Here is a 15,802-nt window from a genome sequence, read left to right on the forward strand (position 1 = left end):
CAGCCCCGACTGGCGTGGCTCAATGGGTTGAAAGGTCGAGGGTTCAATCCCCGGTCAGGGCACATGCCTGGGTGGTGGGCCAGGTCCCCAGCTGGCCCAGCTCTCCCTTTCTCCCTCCCTGCCCTTCTCTCTAAAAATAAATAAATAAAATCTTTTTTAAAATAAAGAAAGCAAATGTGCTTGAAAGTGAAATCCCAGAACAGAGGCCCCACTCCCGCCCAGCCACGGGCACCTTCCCAGGCCAGCCCCCTGCAGCCAGCGTGCACAGTGGAGGAAGGGGCGGGGCCTGCCTGCAGCCTCCATGACCTTGACCCCATGGCAGCCCAGGAAGGAGGCCACTGGGCAGGCAAGGGACACAGCTCCAGTGGGGTCACTCCCAGTGACCCCCCCCAAGGGCGGTGAGGATGGGGGAAGGCCTGCAGGTCACGGGGCACAGGAGGAGCCGAGGGCATCCGGAGCAGGCGGAGGCCCAGGCCCAGTGCAGGTTGGTGGGGGCAGCTAAGGGGATGGATGTGGAAGCCCAGGTCCTCTCCATGGCCCTGTGTTGGCAGGGGCAGACCCCCAGCCTGGAGGGGCCTAGCCAGGCCCCCGTGTCTCAGTCCTTCCAGGCCCAGGGGTCCCTTCTGGCTGCACCCCCACTCCAAGCCCATGGGGTGCTTGTGTCCTGGTTCCTGTTCTTTTTTTAATTTTATTTTTCAATTACAGTTGACATTCAGTGTTCCTTTGTTTTAGTTTCAGGCATGCAGTGGCAAGACCACCATCAATCGAGGCCTTGACTGAGTGGGCCCCCTTCCCTCCTTATCACCCCCCCCCAGCGTCAGTGGCCCTTCAGCAAGTGCCCATCTCGGGGGCTGCTGCCGGGCCGGGGGGGGTCATCTCACCCGCCCACCTGCCTCCTGGAGAGCACCAGACCCTCCTCCTGGCTAACCGGGTGCTGACGCTCACCTCTTTGTGCCCCACAAGTCTGCCATTGTTTTGGGGGCCCCTTCCACAGTGAATCCCCCGGGCCCAGACAGGGGGGCTGCCTGGGAGCAGGGAGAGGGACCCCGGGCCTAAGTGCCCTTTCAGAGGGACAGGTAGCCAAGGACTCCACTGGGGCCTGGCGGTGGCTGGAATGCCTAGGAGGCTGTGACACCCCGCACTGATGCCCCCCGCCAGCCCCATCTCCTCACTTTGGATTCTCTGGGCAGGAGGAGGGGCGCCCAGGGTACCTGAGGCCAGCCAGGCAGGACCCTTCCAGGGCCTCTAACAACAGCGCCCAAAGCTGTTGTCTATCGTCGTCCTAGCCCTTGGAGCCCGTGCATGCGGCCTTACGTGACAGATACTTTGCAGAGGTGGCCAAGTGAAGGAGTTTAAGTTTTTTACTTATTTTTAGAGAGAGGAGAAGGAGAGAGAAACATCAACCGCTTGTCTCTTGTCTGCACCCTGACTAGGGACCAATCCCACGGACTGGGAATTGAACCGATGACCTCTAGCTTTGCAAGACGCTGCCCAACCCACTGAGCCGCACCAGCCTGGGCCATGTCGGGGATTTTGACCTTGGAGGGTATCCTGGTGCCCGAAAGGCCATCCCCTGTGTCCTTCCAAGAGGGAGGCAAGAAAGGTTGAAGTGGTCCGTTTTCTTAGGATGTTTTACCACAACTTTAAAAGAAAGAACAGAGAGGCAGGCAGAGGGAGACCTAACACAGAGGCGGCCCCAGAAACTGATGGAGGCAGGGGGGCCCTCCCCAGGGCCTGGTGGGGGACCCGGCGCGGCCGGCCTCGCCACACCTGGGTCTCAGCCCAGCGATGCTGATTTTGGACTTCTGGTCTCTGGACCGTGGGAGAGTACATCTCTGTCCCCAAAGCCACTCCATCGGGGTCAGTTGTCATGGCAGGCACAGAACGAGCACATGCCAGGAAACGTCACAGCTGCTTGGGAACAGCAAACATCAGGGAGAAATCTGATGGGGGTGGTGACCAGGCCAGCTGCCCCCCGCACACACCCTGCACTGGGGAGGGGAGGAGGTGACCCGCCAGAGCTTAGGGAGCCCCAGGCAGTGCCCAGTGGGGGCCCTGGGTGTGGGGGCCAGGGATGGGCGTTCCAGGGGGCACAGGACAGACCTGGCTTGGGGCAGACAGCCCGTGGCCTCCAGCGGGACCTTCCCGCTTGTTCAGTCCAGGCATCGTGCTGTCTGGCGAGTAGCAGTCCCTCACTCCTTTAACCTGGGCTGGCTCCTGCCCGCTGTGGCCCCAGGACCAAATGGGATGACATGGTCCCCAGGATTACACGCTCATGGGTGTTGGGGCTGGGCTGCACCCCTCGGAAGTTTGTATGTTGGACCCCGAACCCCTGTACCTCGAATGTGGCCCAACTTGGAAATAGGCTCTTTCCAGGTATGAAGCGAGTGGAGGTCAGTAGGGTGGCCCTCCTCCAGTGTGCCTGGTGTCCTTCTCAAGAGGAAGAAATCTGGGACAGGCGCAGAGGGAAAGCCAGGACAGCCAGTGCTGCCCACACCGGGACCTCGGCGCGCGGCCTTCGGTCTCCGCGTCCTCTGGTCTGTGAGACAAGTCTGGAGCCTCGAAGCTCACACCCTGGGCAGAAGGGACTTGGCATTGCAGTTCAGGTGGCCAACCAGTTGGCTTTGAGCCTGCCCGGAGGAGACTGCCCATGGGGCGCAGGCTACTCAGAGCCCTTGGCACAGAGCCATTGCTCTGGCTGGCACGGAGAGGTGACACACCAGTGCCAGCCCCGTAAGGACAGAGGGGCCACCTGCCCTTAGGGACTGAGCACACCGAGAGGAAGGGCGGACCTCAGGCCCTAGTCACTGGGAGCTGAACCTGACGGGTGAGCTTGGGGCCCACCTCTCTTGGAGCCGCAAGCAAGAGCTCGCCCTGCGACACCAACCTGGGCCCCGTGAAACCTGGAGCCAGAGACCCAGCTGGGCTGTGCCGGCCTCTCTCTCACCAGCAGCATGGACACGGAGAGGCAGCGCGGGAGCGGCTGCGAAGTTGGGGGTTCGGTGTCACACAGCAGAGGCGACGCAGGCACAGGCCTCCTGTCCCACAGAGGATTCCACCGCCTCCACGGGCCTGCGTGCCTGTTCGTTATCTGCCCCCAGTTATATTCGAAACTGGGCCTGAGGGCCTAGAGGGCGGAGCCTGAATGATTTGGGCAAGAGAACCTTTAAAGTGCCACCAGGCCCCGTGTTCCTTACGACCTGCTTGTCCCTCCGTGAGATGGCGAGAGGGGCTGCCAGGGGGTGACAACAGACCAGCCCTCCACCGAGCAGTTAAGGCTCCCCCTTGCCACTTCACAGGGACCCGTCCCTGTGACCATCAGCTCCACCCACGGAGCATCCTCACTGAGCCCCACGCTGGCAGACGTCCGCTTCTCCGGCCCTTGGCCCCCCCACCCTCTGCATGAGCATCAGCCCTGTGCTTCTGCCGGGCTGCCATCCGCCGTCCCTGGGAACTGGCGTGCGCTGGAGAACCATCCCACCGACAGGCAGCACACGCCCTGTGCCTTCTCCCCGACGCCCAGTTTTCTCGGCGAGGAAGCCACGGCTGGTGCCAGTGAAGGTGTTTTCTTCCTGGGTTCCTCAGTCCAGGTCTCCTGCACTGACCCCTGGATCTGCGCAGGCTCACCGTGTCCCCCAAAGATGCCCACCTCTTGAACTCGACCTCTGGACTTACAGATGTGACGAAGAGTCTTCAGAGGGGATGTGGTCCCAGATCATCAGGGTGGGCCCCCCAGAGTCCCGGGGGTCCTCAGAGAGGGGGGCGGACCGGATCGAGGAGCAGGGCCCCATCCAGAAGCCGGAGGGACAGGAACCCGCTGCCCCGGAGCCCCCGCAGAGCCCCTGGGCTTGCTCAGCCTTCGGGGAGGCCCCCCTCCAGGATGGGGGGGTGGGGCATCTGTGTGTGCTTGAGCCGCCGAATGGGTGGGGCCTTTTCAGCGTAGCCAGAGGACGCTCACCCGCCGAGTTCTCTTCCTCGTCCCTCCAGTCCTCTGTTGTCCCTGCTCCTGCCAGCGGGAGCCAGCCCTTCCCGCTGGGTGCTGGCTTCCCTTTCTTCCCAACAGTTTTATTGTGGAAAAGCACGCATAACGCTGGCCCTCTCCACCCCGTCGGGGCATGCACGTCACAGCAGGGACAGTCACACTGCCACCGTCCTCCACTGCCACCACCACCCTCTCCAGGACGGTCCGTCTTCCCACTCGGACACTCGGTCCCCGTGAGACCCCACTCCCACCCCTCCCCAGCCCCGGCCCCACCGTGGACGCCCTGTCTCTGTGGGTGTGCCTCCTGCAGGGACCGTGTGTGACCGGGACCATAGATACACGTCCTCCTGTGTCATTTCACTCGGCACGGTGTCCTCCAGGCCCGTCCGGGTGGCAGCGGGCGTCAGTCCTTCCCTCCTTTCTGAGGCTGAGTCACATTCCTCTGTACCCACTCCCCGTCTGCCGGGCACTTTGAGAATGTGTCCCACCCCACTGGCCCCTGCCCCCCTCCTTGTCCACATCTCAATTTTAAGGTGTCACTGCCCACCCACCTCCTCACCCTAGCCCCTCCCCGCCCCCCTCCAGTCTTCCCCTCCTCAGCAGGGTGTTGGCAGTCCCACTCAGCGCAGATGCGGCAGACTCTGACCCCTCCCCCGCCCCGCCTGGCTGTGGTGCAGGGAGTGAGGTCGCACTGACTGGAGGGCGACAGTGCCTTCTACCTGCCCCACCTTGAGCACGGCCTTGGGGCTGCAGGTTGCCACGGGAGGAGTGCTGCGTCACCTCGGGGGCCCGGGCCCGGGGGTCCTGCAGGACAGGCTTCACAGTGGCCCATGACCAGACACCACGGCCTCTGTCCCCGCTGGGGGCTGCCTCTCCTCCCCGCCTGGGGAACACCTGAGTTTCTGTGACAAAAGCGAAGATCATTCTCCAACCCACCGAGTCTGAGTGCTGCAGCCGCCACCTGAACAGCCCCGCACGCAGATCGCAGCCTGTGCTGGCAGGTGCCCGGTGCTCCTCCCTCCACGCATGTCACCCACAGCATTCGTAAGACCCCTCCCCACAAAACGTGGGACGTCCAACTTTGTCACCGGACTGTGACCCAGGACGCCATCAGTACCTGAGGACGGACAGCATTCTCTCAAACCAGGGTGGGGAAAGACACCACCCTCATGGTGGACGGGCGGGACACTGGGCCTTCCCGAGCATGGTAGGGACCCTCGGGCCCCTGTGCTTTCACGTGCTCAGGGCGTCCTGCCTGGGCACCCCAGGCTGGCTGCAGTCGGCTGCCCTTGCCCTCTTGGTAAAGCCTGGGTCCCCAGGAGCCCCGCACCTGGAGAGCCTCTGGCAGCTTCCTCCACCTCCTGGGCTGCACGTTGGGCATTCCTGCCACCCAGCCCTTTTCCTGGGTATTGGCAGCCACGCAGACGGCGGGCAGCGCCCCCTCCCCCAACCTGGCCACGCAGGGTGCAGCCCGCGCCTGCAGCCCCGCCGGCCCAGTGTTCTGAGCTCACCACAGGGCGTGTCCCGGCACTGCCAGCTCTGTCTTCCTTTTCAGCCTCCACGCTATGTCTTCCCACCAGAAAGGCAAGGAGCGGGCAACACGTGCTCGGCCCCTCTCCCCAGGGGCAGGCAGGGACCCGGCCAATGCAAACACCTCCTTCCCTAGGGCAGGTACGGACGTGAGCCCCGGTTGGGGAGGTGCACAGGTCTGCGTTTGTTGAGACCACCAGTGGCATCCACGACCAAGTTTCTTAGTCAGCCACGCCCGGGCAGGGCTGGGGAGGGGGCCGCCCTCTCCCACAAACCCTCCACAAGCCCCAGTCCCCGGTGGGGCGGTGGGCAGGGTCACAAGTGGGGTGAAGAAATGGGCGGCTGGAGCCTCCGCTTAGCGGTCTGGGGTCAGGAGGGCTGCTGCTGGGGAGCCCCCCGCAGCCTGCTCCTCTGGCTGCTCATGCCCACTGGCTGCTCCCTGGGTGGATGCCCTCACCTCCCCGGCCTCAGCCTGGTCTGGGAAGTGGAAGGAACTGGGCAGCAGAGAGCCGGGGCTCCCGCAGCTGGAGTCCTCATTCCTCCCCTTCCTGTCTCCAGCTCCCGGGGCAGGCATTTCTCTCAGGCAGCAGGGCCTCACTTTCCCCATTTTGCAAAACAAACAAAAGTCTGCACTGTGGGCTGGAGTTCGGGTGCAGTGGGCTGGTCAGAGCATGTCCCGAAGGGTGTCCCACAGGGCGCCCCGCATCCACAAAGCAGGGTCCGAGGCTGGGACCTCATGCTGACACTGAGCCTGGGTTCTGGACGGCACGGACAACGGCCTGCCCCCATGGACTCCCTGGCAGCTCTGAGGGTAGAAAACGGGGGAAGGTGGGACCCCTAGCATCTGTGGGGGGCCTGCCCGCGGACAGCAGTGCCCCACTGGGTGGGAGGGGTGGACCCACCCAGCCTGGTCCGGGCTGGGCAGCCGAGCAGGGCTCTGGGCAGCCATCCTGGGCACCACCTGGGTCCCCAGGACCCACAGGCAGCACGTGGCCCAGCCCAAGGGCTCTCTCCCCTCTCCAGCAGTCCTGCCTGCGGAGGTGAGTGGCCAAGAGCCACCAGCTGTCACCGCACCACTCTCCCTCCCCCCCCCCGCCCCCAGCGCCCTGAGTGTCGTGATTATTGCTACTACTTCCGTTATAGGGCGGCCCCTGGCAGCGGCGGGGCGCTGAGACCCCCTCCCCCAGGGGCGTCCTTGGCGCACCGGGCCTCCTGGGGTGGGGCAGGGTAATGAGCCTGGGCCTTCCCGGTCGCCCCCGGCCCCCCGCCCCCGTAAGGGGGGCGCCTCCCCAGCTTCCCAGCACCCCCCCACCCCGGGCAGTTCCACTGCGGCAGCGGCGCGGGGAGGGCGCAGGGTGGTGCTGCAATGGTAGCTCCCGTCTCCAGCTGCCGCCGCCACCGCCGTGCGCTCCCGCAGGATGGCGCGGGCCAAGCTGCCGCGCTCGCCGTCCGAGGGCAAGGCTGGCCCCGGGGGCGCCCCCCCGGCCGGGGCCTCGGCCCCTGAGGAGCCACACGGGCTCAGCCCGCTGCTGCCGGCCCGAGGCGGGGGCTCCGTGGGCAGCGACGTGGGCCAGAGGTAGGGGCGCGGGCCGGGGACCCCGCGCGCCACCACAACCGCCGCTGGGAGGGGCTTTGCATCGCTGCCGCTTTCGTCTTGCACGCGCTCCGCTGGACTGCTCGGCGCCTGCAGCCTGGGGACCGGGCGGGGGCGGTCGGCCGAGTTCCCCTGGATCCCCCGCTTAAGCGCCCAGTGCCCCCAGTGTGTCTCCAGCCTGCCTTGGGGACCCTGTGGGTCTCGCTTTCTCCTGCTCCTAGGGGCTAGCACAGCGGGCCGGGCAGTAAGACTGGAGGGGAGAAGTGAAGCGGGACCTGGGCGCTGGTCCCCATGGCTCAGTGACCCCAGCAGGAGCAGCATCCCCCTGGAGACCACACTCACAGGGGTCTCACAGAAGCTGCACGGAAGAGGCAGGGCCGGTATCTGTGTCCCCACTTAGAGGTGGCCCAGGGAGGCCAGGAGGCTGGCGGAAGGCTGCCCAGCAGACTGGAGCTGGGCCAGGGCTCAGGCTCCCCACAGCAGCCGGGGTGCAGGAGCCAGGTCCCATTGGAGAGAGCCCGCTGGGCCAGGCCGGGCGACCTGAGTGAAGGCGGGCAGGCAGGACCAGCACCTTCATGGCGCAGATGAGGGCACTGGGGCTCAGCCCGAGGCACTCACAGCAGCCGGCGCCTCCCCTGTGCCCAGAGCCCAGGACCAGGGCTGCCCTGCTGTGGGCCCAGACACCTGTGCCCAGCAGGCTCTTGGGCAGGTTCTTGGCCAGGCAGATGGCAGGACTGATGGTGCCTGGGGCATCTCTCCCCTGCCCCTCCCACCTGGCCATCCTCACACCCTGTTTCCTGCTCCTCCGAGCCCTCTGGGGAAAGAGAGCTGGTGTCCAGAGTGTTCCCACTGGCCCAGGAGACTAAGGCTGGACAGTAAGTGCCTCTCACAGGCCTCAGGGACCAGACTCCTCTCCATCTTCTTCCTGGGCCCTCTGGGGCAGGGACTCCAGAGGCTCTGGTTACAGCCAGCCTGGCCCCTTAAGGGTTCGGCTTCGTGCACTGTCCCACTCCTTCAGGGATATCAGGTGCTGCCCCAGCTTCATCTGAGCCTGCAGTGCAGTGTGGGAGCTGCAGCTGCGGGGCCACCTCCTCCAGGAAGCCCTCCCCCATGCCCCTGTCCTGTGCTGGCCCTTTGCCTGGGCATCCTCACTTGCTCAGTCCTCCTGCAGCCCCCGTTCAGCCTCCTCTTACAGAGCAGAGGGGCTAGAGCCGCCCACAGCCTCCTGCCGCCTGGGGCCCTGCGGCCTGCTGTCCCCAGGGGCTGGAGGCCTGTTGTAGACGGAGCAGTTGGGAGCCACAGCAGGTTCCTGAGCAGGGGGAGACTTGCAGTGTTTGCATTTTAGGAACTCGGGTCTGATGGGGCTTCCAGCATGACCCGAGTAGGGAGATGGGTGCCCTCCGTCACAGGAGCTGCCAGCCACAGCTGCTACGGCTGCTCCTGTTCTGCCCCACCATGTTCTGGAGCCAGCCAGAGTCATGGCTCACTGGGCCCAAGGTCCTCGGAGCAGCCTAGAGCCTCAGCACTACCGCAGGGACAGTGAGCAGAAGCACCGCGGGGACAGTGAGCAGAGGCACTGGGCCACAGGGAGGCGCCCTGCCTCCTGGATGCTGGGGCCCAACATCAGTCCTTCCTTGCCTCCCAGCCCGGACTCCCTGGGCTGGGAGTGCCTGGGCCCCTCCTTTTCCCTCTGCCCCCTGCCCCACAGTATGGGGTGGGCAGGGGGCTGGTTAGAAAGCATGACCTGGCGTACGGGTAAGGAAGACCATCATTTGAGAGCTTCTGAGCCAAAGAGCCGGGGTGGGGGGGCCGGGGGCAGCTGGCCATGTACTGAGCACCTGGATGGGTTAGGGCTGGACCGGGCCCCTTCATGTCCCAAACAACCTGGAACTGGTGGCCTTGCCCCTCTGCAGGCTGCCCCACAATCTCACACCTGCTGGGGCCCCGTGCCAGGTGCACTGACCTGGAAGGAAGGACTCGGTGCAGGGAGGGGCCGGGAGGCTGGAGAGGAACAGCGGTTTCTCCACTGCTCCCCCGGGCCTGGGTTTGGCCTCAAGTGAGGGGTCCCCCCCGTATATTGTGGGAGGGGACCCCTGGGGGAGGCTGGGAGGCATGGTGGTGGCCTCAGAGAGAAGAAGGGGGTACAGAAAGAACTGGGGTGAGAGCATCGGGGGTTGTGGCCGGGCGGGGGGTGAGTTTGAGGTCCAGAGGCACAGCAGGGGACAAGCCCCAGAGGCAGGACCCAGACCTGGTAACGGGGACCTTGTGAGCATGTGCGTGGGGCCGAGGGCCTCTCCAGGATCCCTGAGTTCAGTGTCACCTGTGAGCCGTGACCTCAGGCCTGTCAGTTCAGCGGCAGCAGACAAAGCCCCCTCGCTCGCTCGCTCAGTGTTCTGCGTTCAGGAAACGGTGCTGGGACCACCTCACCCCGCCCCCTCCACTGGGTGGACACTCCTCACCTGGACACGCTCCACTCCCCGAATCTTCTTCCCTGCCAGCACCCCTCAGCGACCCTGGGTGAGCCCCTGGTCCCTCTGCCACGGGCTGGGCTCTGCCTGGCGCTTGCCACCCTTTGCTGCAGCTGTTGCCCCAACTCATAGCCAGGGCAGTGCCTGGGCCAGTGAGAGGAAACCTGAGCTGGACAGATGCCCAGAATCCGCCAGAAGCTCCCAGGGACCCCGGGCTGTGGCCAGTCTCCCTGCCCTGCACCGAGCCCCGCACCGAACCCCACCACGACCTCACCCACCCAGGCACCAGGATTTGGGGGGCTCTGTGTGGGCGTGTGCCTCTGACTCCTCCCGGCAGGCTGGCCCCTCCTCTTCGCTGCAGTCCCCTCCGGAAGGCAGTGGTCCTCTGTGAGCCTTGGTTTCCGCTTCTGGGAAGTGATAGCTTTCAGGGTGCAGACAGGGCCCTGGAGTCCTGTGGAGGGGCAGGCCCTGCCCAGCGCCCCGCCCCCTCCGCCCCAGGCTCCCACCAGCCTCCTGCAGGCCACCCTGGAGTCGGCTCCCAGTCTCGGCCTGTTCCCAGGGCAGGGGAGTGGGGGAGTCAGCGGGCTTGAGAGGAGCCCTGGCCGGGCCAGGCAGCCCTGAGCCCTGCTGTGTCGTCGGCTGGGGGGCCCTTTCCGAGACCGCCCTGGCTGCTCTCAGCTCCCTGGGTGTACAGTGGGGCAAATGGTGCCCTTTCCTGGTCGCCAGGGCCTCTTGGTGCCTGGGTAGGCTGAGGGGGTGGGTGCAGAGCACGGCCAGACCTGCTGATCGGTGCCTGCTCACACCTGCTCCCTTGGCTGGAGGTGGGTCACTCGGCGTCCCTGACCCCATCGGCAGGGGTGCATGTGCTGGGCCCTGGTGCGCTGCTGCTTCTCTCTGGGCCGTGCGCGTGGGCGCCCCCACCGCCCAGACCCTGCTTGTCTGGGCCCCTGCCCAGCCCAGGAGTCAGGCCCTCTGTCCGTCTGTCCATCATCCATGTTGACCCGTCCACTCGGTGTCCGCCCCCAGGCTTCCTGCGGAAGATTTCAGCCTGGACTCTTCCTTGTCTCAGTAAGTGTCCCACAGGGGAGGGGTCTGCAGCGGGGACAGACAAGTGTCCTCCCACCAGCCCTCTGGGAGGAGGGCAGCTCAGGCCCACGGCGGCCCTGGTGGGGGCCCCACTGGGACCCCTACCGCTGGTGAGGGCAGGGTGTGGCCCGCCAGCACCTCTGCCGTTGTTGCTGGCTCTGAGGGGAAGGCACTCAGGCAGGTGGTCCCCTGGGAGCAGCCCAGGAGTAGGGGACAGGGTTGACCCGAAGTAGGTGCCCCAGGACCCCCGATAGGGGTGGCCACGGGCGGGGACGGGGCCTGCACCCTGGGCCTATGTGGAGACAGGCAGGCAGACGACTGCTGGGACCCCCAGCCTCCACCCTCCTGGCAGGCGGTGCAGCCCCATGCTGCTCCGCCCCTGGGTTTTTCTAATGCTGGTGTCAGGTCACACACTGGACAGGCGGCAGCCTGGGGGACCGTAGCCTCTTGGAGCAGCCAGGTCCCGGTGTTTAGCGTTCTCGGGGGCCGCCAAGTGTGTCCTGATGGTTAGTTTCACCAGTTAGCGGCACCGGTGCCTCCAGCCGCCCCCACAGGCCTCCCTACAGCTGGGGACTCGGAGGCTGGGCCACACCCTGGGCCCAGGACTCTCCGGCTTGGTCCCTGGGCCTGGTCCCCGCACCGTGGGGCGTAGTGTAGTGGCTGACGGGAAAGGCACCTCCCCGGCAGTGGGTCATAGCCTGTGGCAGGAAATGGAGGGTCTGCAGCTGCCCGAGGGGCCAGGCTTGGGGCCCTGTTGTCCCCTCTGGTCACAGGTAGAGCAGAGGTTCCAAGGCCGTGGAGCCCTGAACAAGGACCTGCTCAGACTGTGTCCTCGGGCCCCAAGCCAGGGCTGTCTTTTGTTTTGAGGAGTTGAGGCCGCCTGCCCCGCCCCCTTGAGCCCTCTGTCCTTGGCCTCCCAGGTGCTGAGGAGGGCAACCCACGGGGTGGTGGGGAGGGTGTCTGCGGCAGGGCGGGGGCTACCCTGGAGCCTAGTGGCTGAGGGAGCTGGCCCGTGGCCATGGGCCAAGACTGGGGGACAACCTCGCTACGCCCCTTCCAATCACCTACTCTTTGAGATGGACCCAGACCCCCCACACCGGGGAGGTCCTGGGGGGACACGGGGAAAGAGGAGGGTCCCGAGCAGGGGTCTCTGCTGACACCCCCACCAGCCCCTCTCAGGAAAGCCTGCAGGCTTAGACTGAGTGTGGTGGGTGAAACAGCCTTTGTGCCCCCCACTGGCCCCAGTGCCCCTCACCCCACAGGCCCCCCCCCCCGTCCTCTAGGCCCCCAGCCCCAGCTCTGCCAACCCACCTGTAGGACTCAGGCTGTGAAGGGTAGGCAGATCGCTCCATGAGTCTGTCCTCATCCCACTGGGCTGCTCACAGGCTCTGCCCAGTCTCAGAATAGCTGGCCCAGGTTGGTGGCCAGGCCTGGGCCCTGCCACCTCTCGCCGGCTGACCCCACGGCCCAGGGGGCAGAGCTCCCAGCACCTGCCGGAGGCCCGGCTGCTGCAGGGACAGGCTCAGGGATGGAGATGGTCTGACCTCGGCCCCGTGAGTGCGCGCTGCTGTGGCCTGCTGGGGGGGCCTGCCCTCACCGTGTGCCTGGTGCCTGGCCTGGGTTTGGAGCTTACCACCAGCACAGGCCTTCTGTGTCGCAGCCCCTGCCAGGAGCCCCTATGGATGGCCCGCCCCCGGCCCGTGGGTCGGAGAGCAGCAGGTCCCATCCTGGTGGGGGGTCAGCGCAGAAGAGGGCCTCCTCAGGTCTCCCTGGTGCGGGCAAGGCCCTGGACACAGCCAGTCCGCCCAGACTCGAGCTGTGCGGGCCTGGGGCAGGGCTGACCCCTGGGCCCCATGGGTGAGCTGCTCTGTGCTCATAGGGATGGGCTGGCCGGAGCCCTCTGCAGGGCCCCACCTATGGCAGGGCTCAGGGAGGTGGCTCCCCGGTCTGCCCGGCCCCGGGCCCATCCTCACCAGCCTGAGAGCTGCTCTCCTCAGAGGACAGGAGAAGCCAGGGCCGAGGACTGTCCTGGGACAGGGCCAAGGGCCACATGAGACCAGGCTCCCTGCAGCCTCTGGCCCTGCGACCAGGACTGTCGGTGGTATACCTGCTGTCCACCTTCCCGTACCCTGGCTGTGGGCAGCAGGCAGCGGCAGCCCCTCCAATGTACCCAGCACCCCCCCGCCGCCCTCCCACCCCCATCGCCTGCTGAGTGAATGCACGAGAGAGTAAATGAGTGAGAGAGAGCAGACACCTGGGAAGGAGCCCACTCAGCTCCGCCCTCGCCCGTGGCCCCCGCCGGTTTGCAGGCTGCTCCGGGTCTGGCTCCAGGGCCGCCACCGTGGGGTTTCTCTGGCCCCGGGGTCCGTGGCTCCTGAGACCAGCTTCCTGTGAGCTTGGTCACCGGTTCCCCCCCGGGTCCTCAAGTCACAGCTGGACCACCGAGGGGGGAGGGTCCCCGCAAAGAGTCACTCCTCTGTCCACAGCCCGTGGTGGGCGTCAGCTGCATGTGTTCCTCAGCCTCACACATAGGTTTATGACTCCGGGGCCATCTTTTCTGGGCAATGGGGGCAATGGGTGCAGACCAGTGTCGGGACACATGGACAGGGTGGCCCTGATTGCAGGCACCATCTGAGTGGAGGGGTGCAGGCCGCCAGCCAAGCGCTCCGGTGGTCTCTCATTGAACCCTCCACCCGAAGTTGAGCAGTGAGCCGGACCCCACAGGGGAAGAGAGAGGGTCCTTCTCCAGAGTCATAGCACCTGCTGCCCAACCCCACCACCACCACATGAGGAAGGTCTGTCCCTGTCACTGCCTGTCCCCAGGCGAGGAGGCTGAGACTCAGGTGCCGGGCTACCCCGTCTGGCCTCGTGACCCGAGGCCCAGCCTGCTGAGCCAAGAGCCTGCCCTCGTCCTGGCCAGTCTGGCCAGTTGGGCAGGACTCGGGGTCTGGCAGCCCCCGAGGGGGCTTCTCTGGGGCAGCGGGCCTGCCCCACACCGGCCAGAATGGCCTGTGTGATACCCTTGGCCTTAGGCCTGCTTCCGGGGAAGGGCGGTCTGTGACCCACTCTCTGTGGTGCCGCTGCAGGAAACAGGCAGCCACAGCTCATGAAATATTGAAAGGGAGGCGGCTTCGTGCCCGTGGCTGGGCCCGTAGGCTCGACCTCCCGGCCTGGTCCGCACCCGCGGCCTCTCCCTTCTCTCCTCCCGCGTGGGGAGCGCCTCCCTCCACAGGCAGGCGCTGCTGCTGAGGCCTGGGTGCCACCCAGACAGGGGTCTGCAGCCCCTGGGTGAGGGGCCAAGGGTTGGCCAGCACTTGCCCTGCTTGGGGGAAGTCGGGGTTCCAGTTCTGGGTGCGGGGAGGAGCTGGGGGAATCTGAAAGCAAATCCATCTGGGCCACCCCAGTCCCAGCTCAGTGGCCCTGCCCGGACCGGGCCTGGCAGGGACTTGGGTGGGCAGCGGGGGTGCTGATGTGGCACGGGCGGGGTGTGAGGTTCCAATGCGGGGCTGGGGGCACCTGGGGAAGGGGCTGGGAGGGTCTGGCAGAGGCAGGAGGAGCCGACCGAGTCAGCTTCTTGGTCTTCACCTCAGTCTGCCAGCTCGGAGTTCCACTGGGAGTGGGGGACGCAGTGGGGGGTGATGGCATAGGAGGGGCCCAGGGGGGCCCATGGGGGGCACGCCTGAGTGGAGAGGCACGAGCAGCTGGTGGGCCCTCTGAGGCCCGGCTGGGCGGGGCAGGGGAGTGTGGGGCGGTGTGCCGAGGGCCGGGTGGCCCGTGAGGAGCACCAGAGGCTGGGCTGAGGGACATCCGCCCAGACCAGCTTGTCCCAGCCCTGACTTCAGAGAGAAGGCCATCTGACTGACTGCCCCAGAGACACTCAGGGCCCCCTCTGGCCTGTCCCCTGGCGGCACCTACAGAGGAGGGTGGGGGTCAGGGGTTCAGAGGGGAGCTGGGAGCTGAGGGAGGGGAGGGCTCCAGGGAGAGAGGGATGCAGTGGGGTGCACTGGCCACTGACTCTAGGTTTGGACCCTGCTGCTCTGTGGGAGGCCCATGCCCTGCCCCAGCCCCCGGAGCCCAGAGCATGGCCGGGCAGCCACACTGCACTAGGGCCCGAGTGTGGGGAGGGCCACCCCGCGTCCTTCCGGCCCCTTCTTGAGCCCTGAACCAGCAGAGGACACAGCGGCCCCGGCTCGGCCTCCGGGGTCCCTCCAGGCAGCCTGGCTGGGCCCTCGGAGCTCTCGGTCCCTCTGCACCCACGTCATGAGTGTGACAGGCTGGCCAGCTGGCTGGCTGGCCGAACCCCCGAATGACCCAGCGCTGAGTCAGCTTAGGCTCAGGGCAGGGTGTTTCAGACCCCCCTCACTCTGAACCCCGAGGTTGCTGGTGCCTGTCTCGTGGGTCATCTGGCCCATGGTCACACCCACGGCCTCGGCTTATGGGATTTCTAAGACTGTCCCCCCAGTGTGGGGCAGGTGCAGCCTGGGACAGAGGTGCAAGAGGTCATGTGGGGGGGGGTAGCCGGCCAGTGCCAACCCAGAGCAAAGCATCCACCCAGCACCCCAAGTCATTGGCCCCTTGGGAGGGTTGTGTGTGCTCCCCCAGCCCTGGAGGGAGACAGTGTGAGACCAGATGGCCCTCCATGCTGAGCTGCCCCCAACCCGTGACGGGCTCCTGCTGGGGCCCCTGGGTCTGGCCCCAGGTCACTGGGAGGCAGGGTTCAGGGTGTCTGAGGATTGGCCAGGGTGCGCAGGACAGCCTGAGGGGTGGGGGCCGTGCCCCCAACTCTCCTGCAGGGATAGCGAGCCTTCAGGCACGGCCGCCAGGGGCCACCAGACAAAGCAACAGACCACTGGCTTCTGGGACACCCTGTAGAGATGACACAGCCAGTTTGGGCCAAGGGCCAAGGGCCACACTAGGCGGCTGTGGCCGAGGAGGCTGGGCCTTGGGGAGGCTGGGCCTTGGGGAGCCTGGGGAGCACCCAGGTGTGCCTGGAGTTTTTGGAAGGTCCAGCAGGTGGGTCTGCTGGGGGCACAGAGGTGTCTCGGACACTGACGGCCTCACATCCAAGGTGGGGGCTCTGACCCTGCCGCTGTCTGTCCGTCTGTCTCCTGAGCCCCTACAGGTGGGAGAAGCCAGTCCGGC

The 15,802-nt window shown here is 66.2% G+C and overlaps 1 protein-coding gene across 3 annotated transcripts in view; it reads left to right on the plus strand.

Annotated features, from left to right (window-relative positions):
- KCNT1 (potassium sodium-activated channel subfamily T member 1) overlaps window positions 1–15,802 on the plus strand; it is a 43,362-nt gene that overhangs the window by 5,793 nt on the left and 21,767 nt on the right. The window contains exons 1-2 of one of the 3 annotated variants that reach the window (XM_037036384.1): window positions 6,931–7,088; window positions 10,601–10,642. The exons of the other annotated variants lie outside the window; for them this stretch is intronic. Of the exons in view, the coding sequence (XP_036892279.1) occupies window positions 6,931–7,088; window positions 10,601–10,642 (200 nt within the window). Of the gene's footprint in view, window positions 1–6,930; window positions 7,089–10,600; window positions 10,643–15,802 lie in introns of those variants that run through there. 3 annotated transcript variants of the gene reach the window in all.

The sequence above is a fragment of the Sturnira hondurensis genome, unplaced genomic scaffold, assembly GCF_014824575.4.
Source record: "Sturnira hondurensis isolate 20B ecotype Veracruz unplaced genomic scaffold, ASM1482457v3 Scaffold0022908, whole genome shotgun sequence".
Lineage (NCBI taxonomy): Eukaryota > Metazoa > Chordata > Mammalia > Chiroptera > Phyllostomidae > Sturnira > Sturnira hondurensis.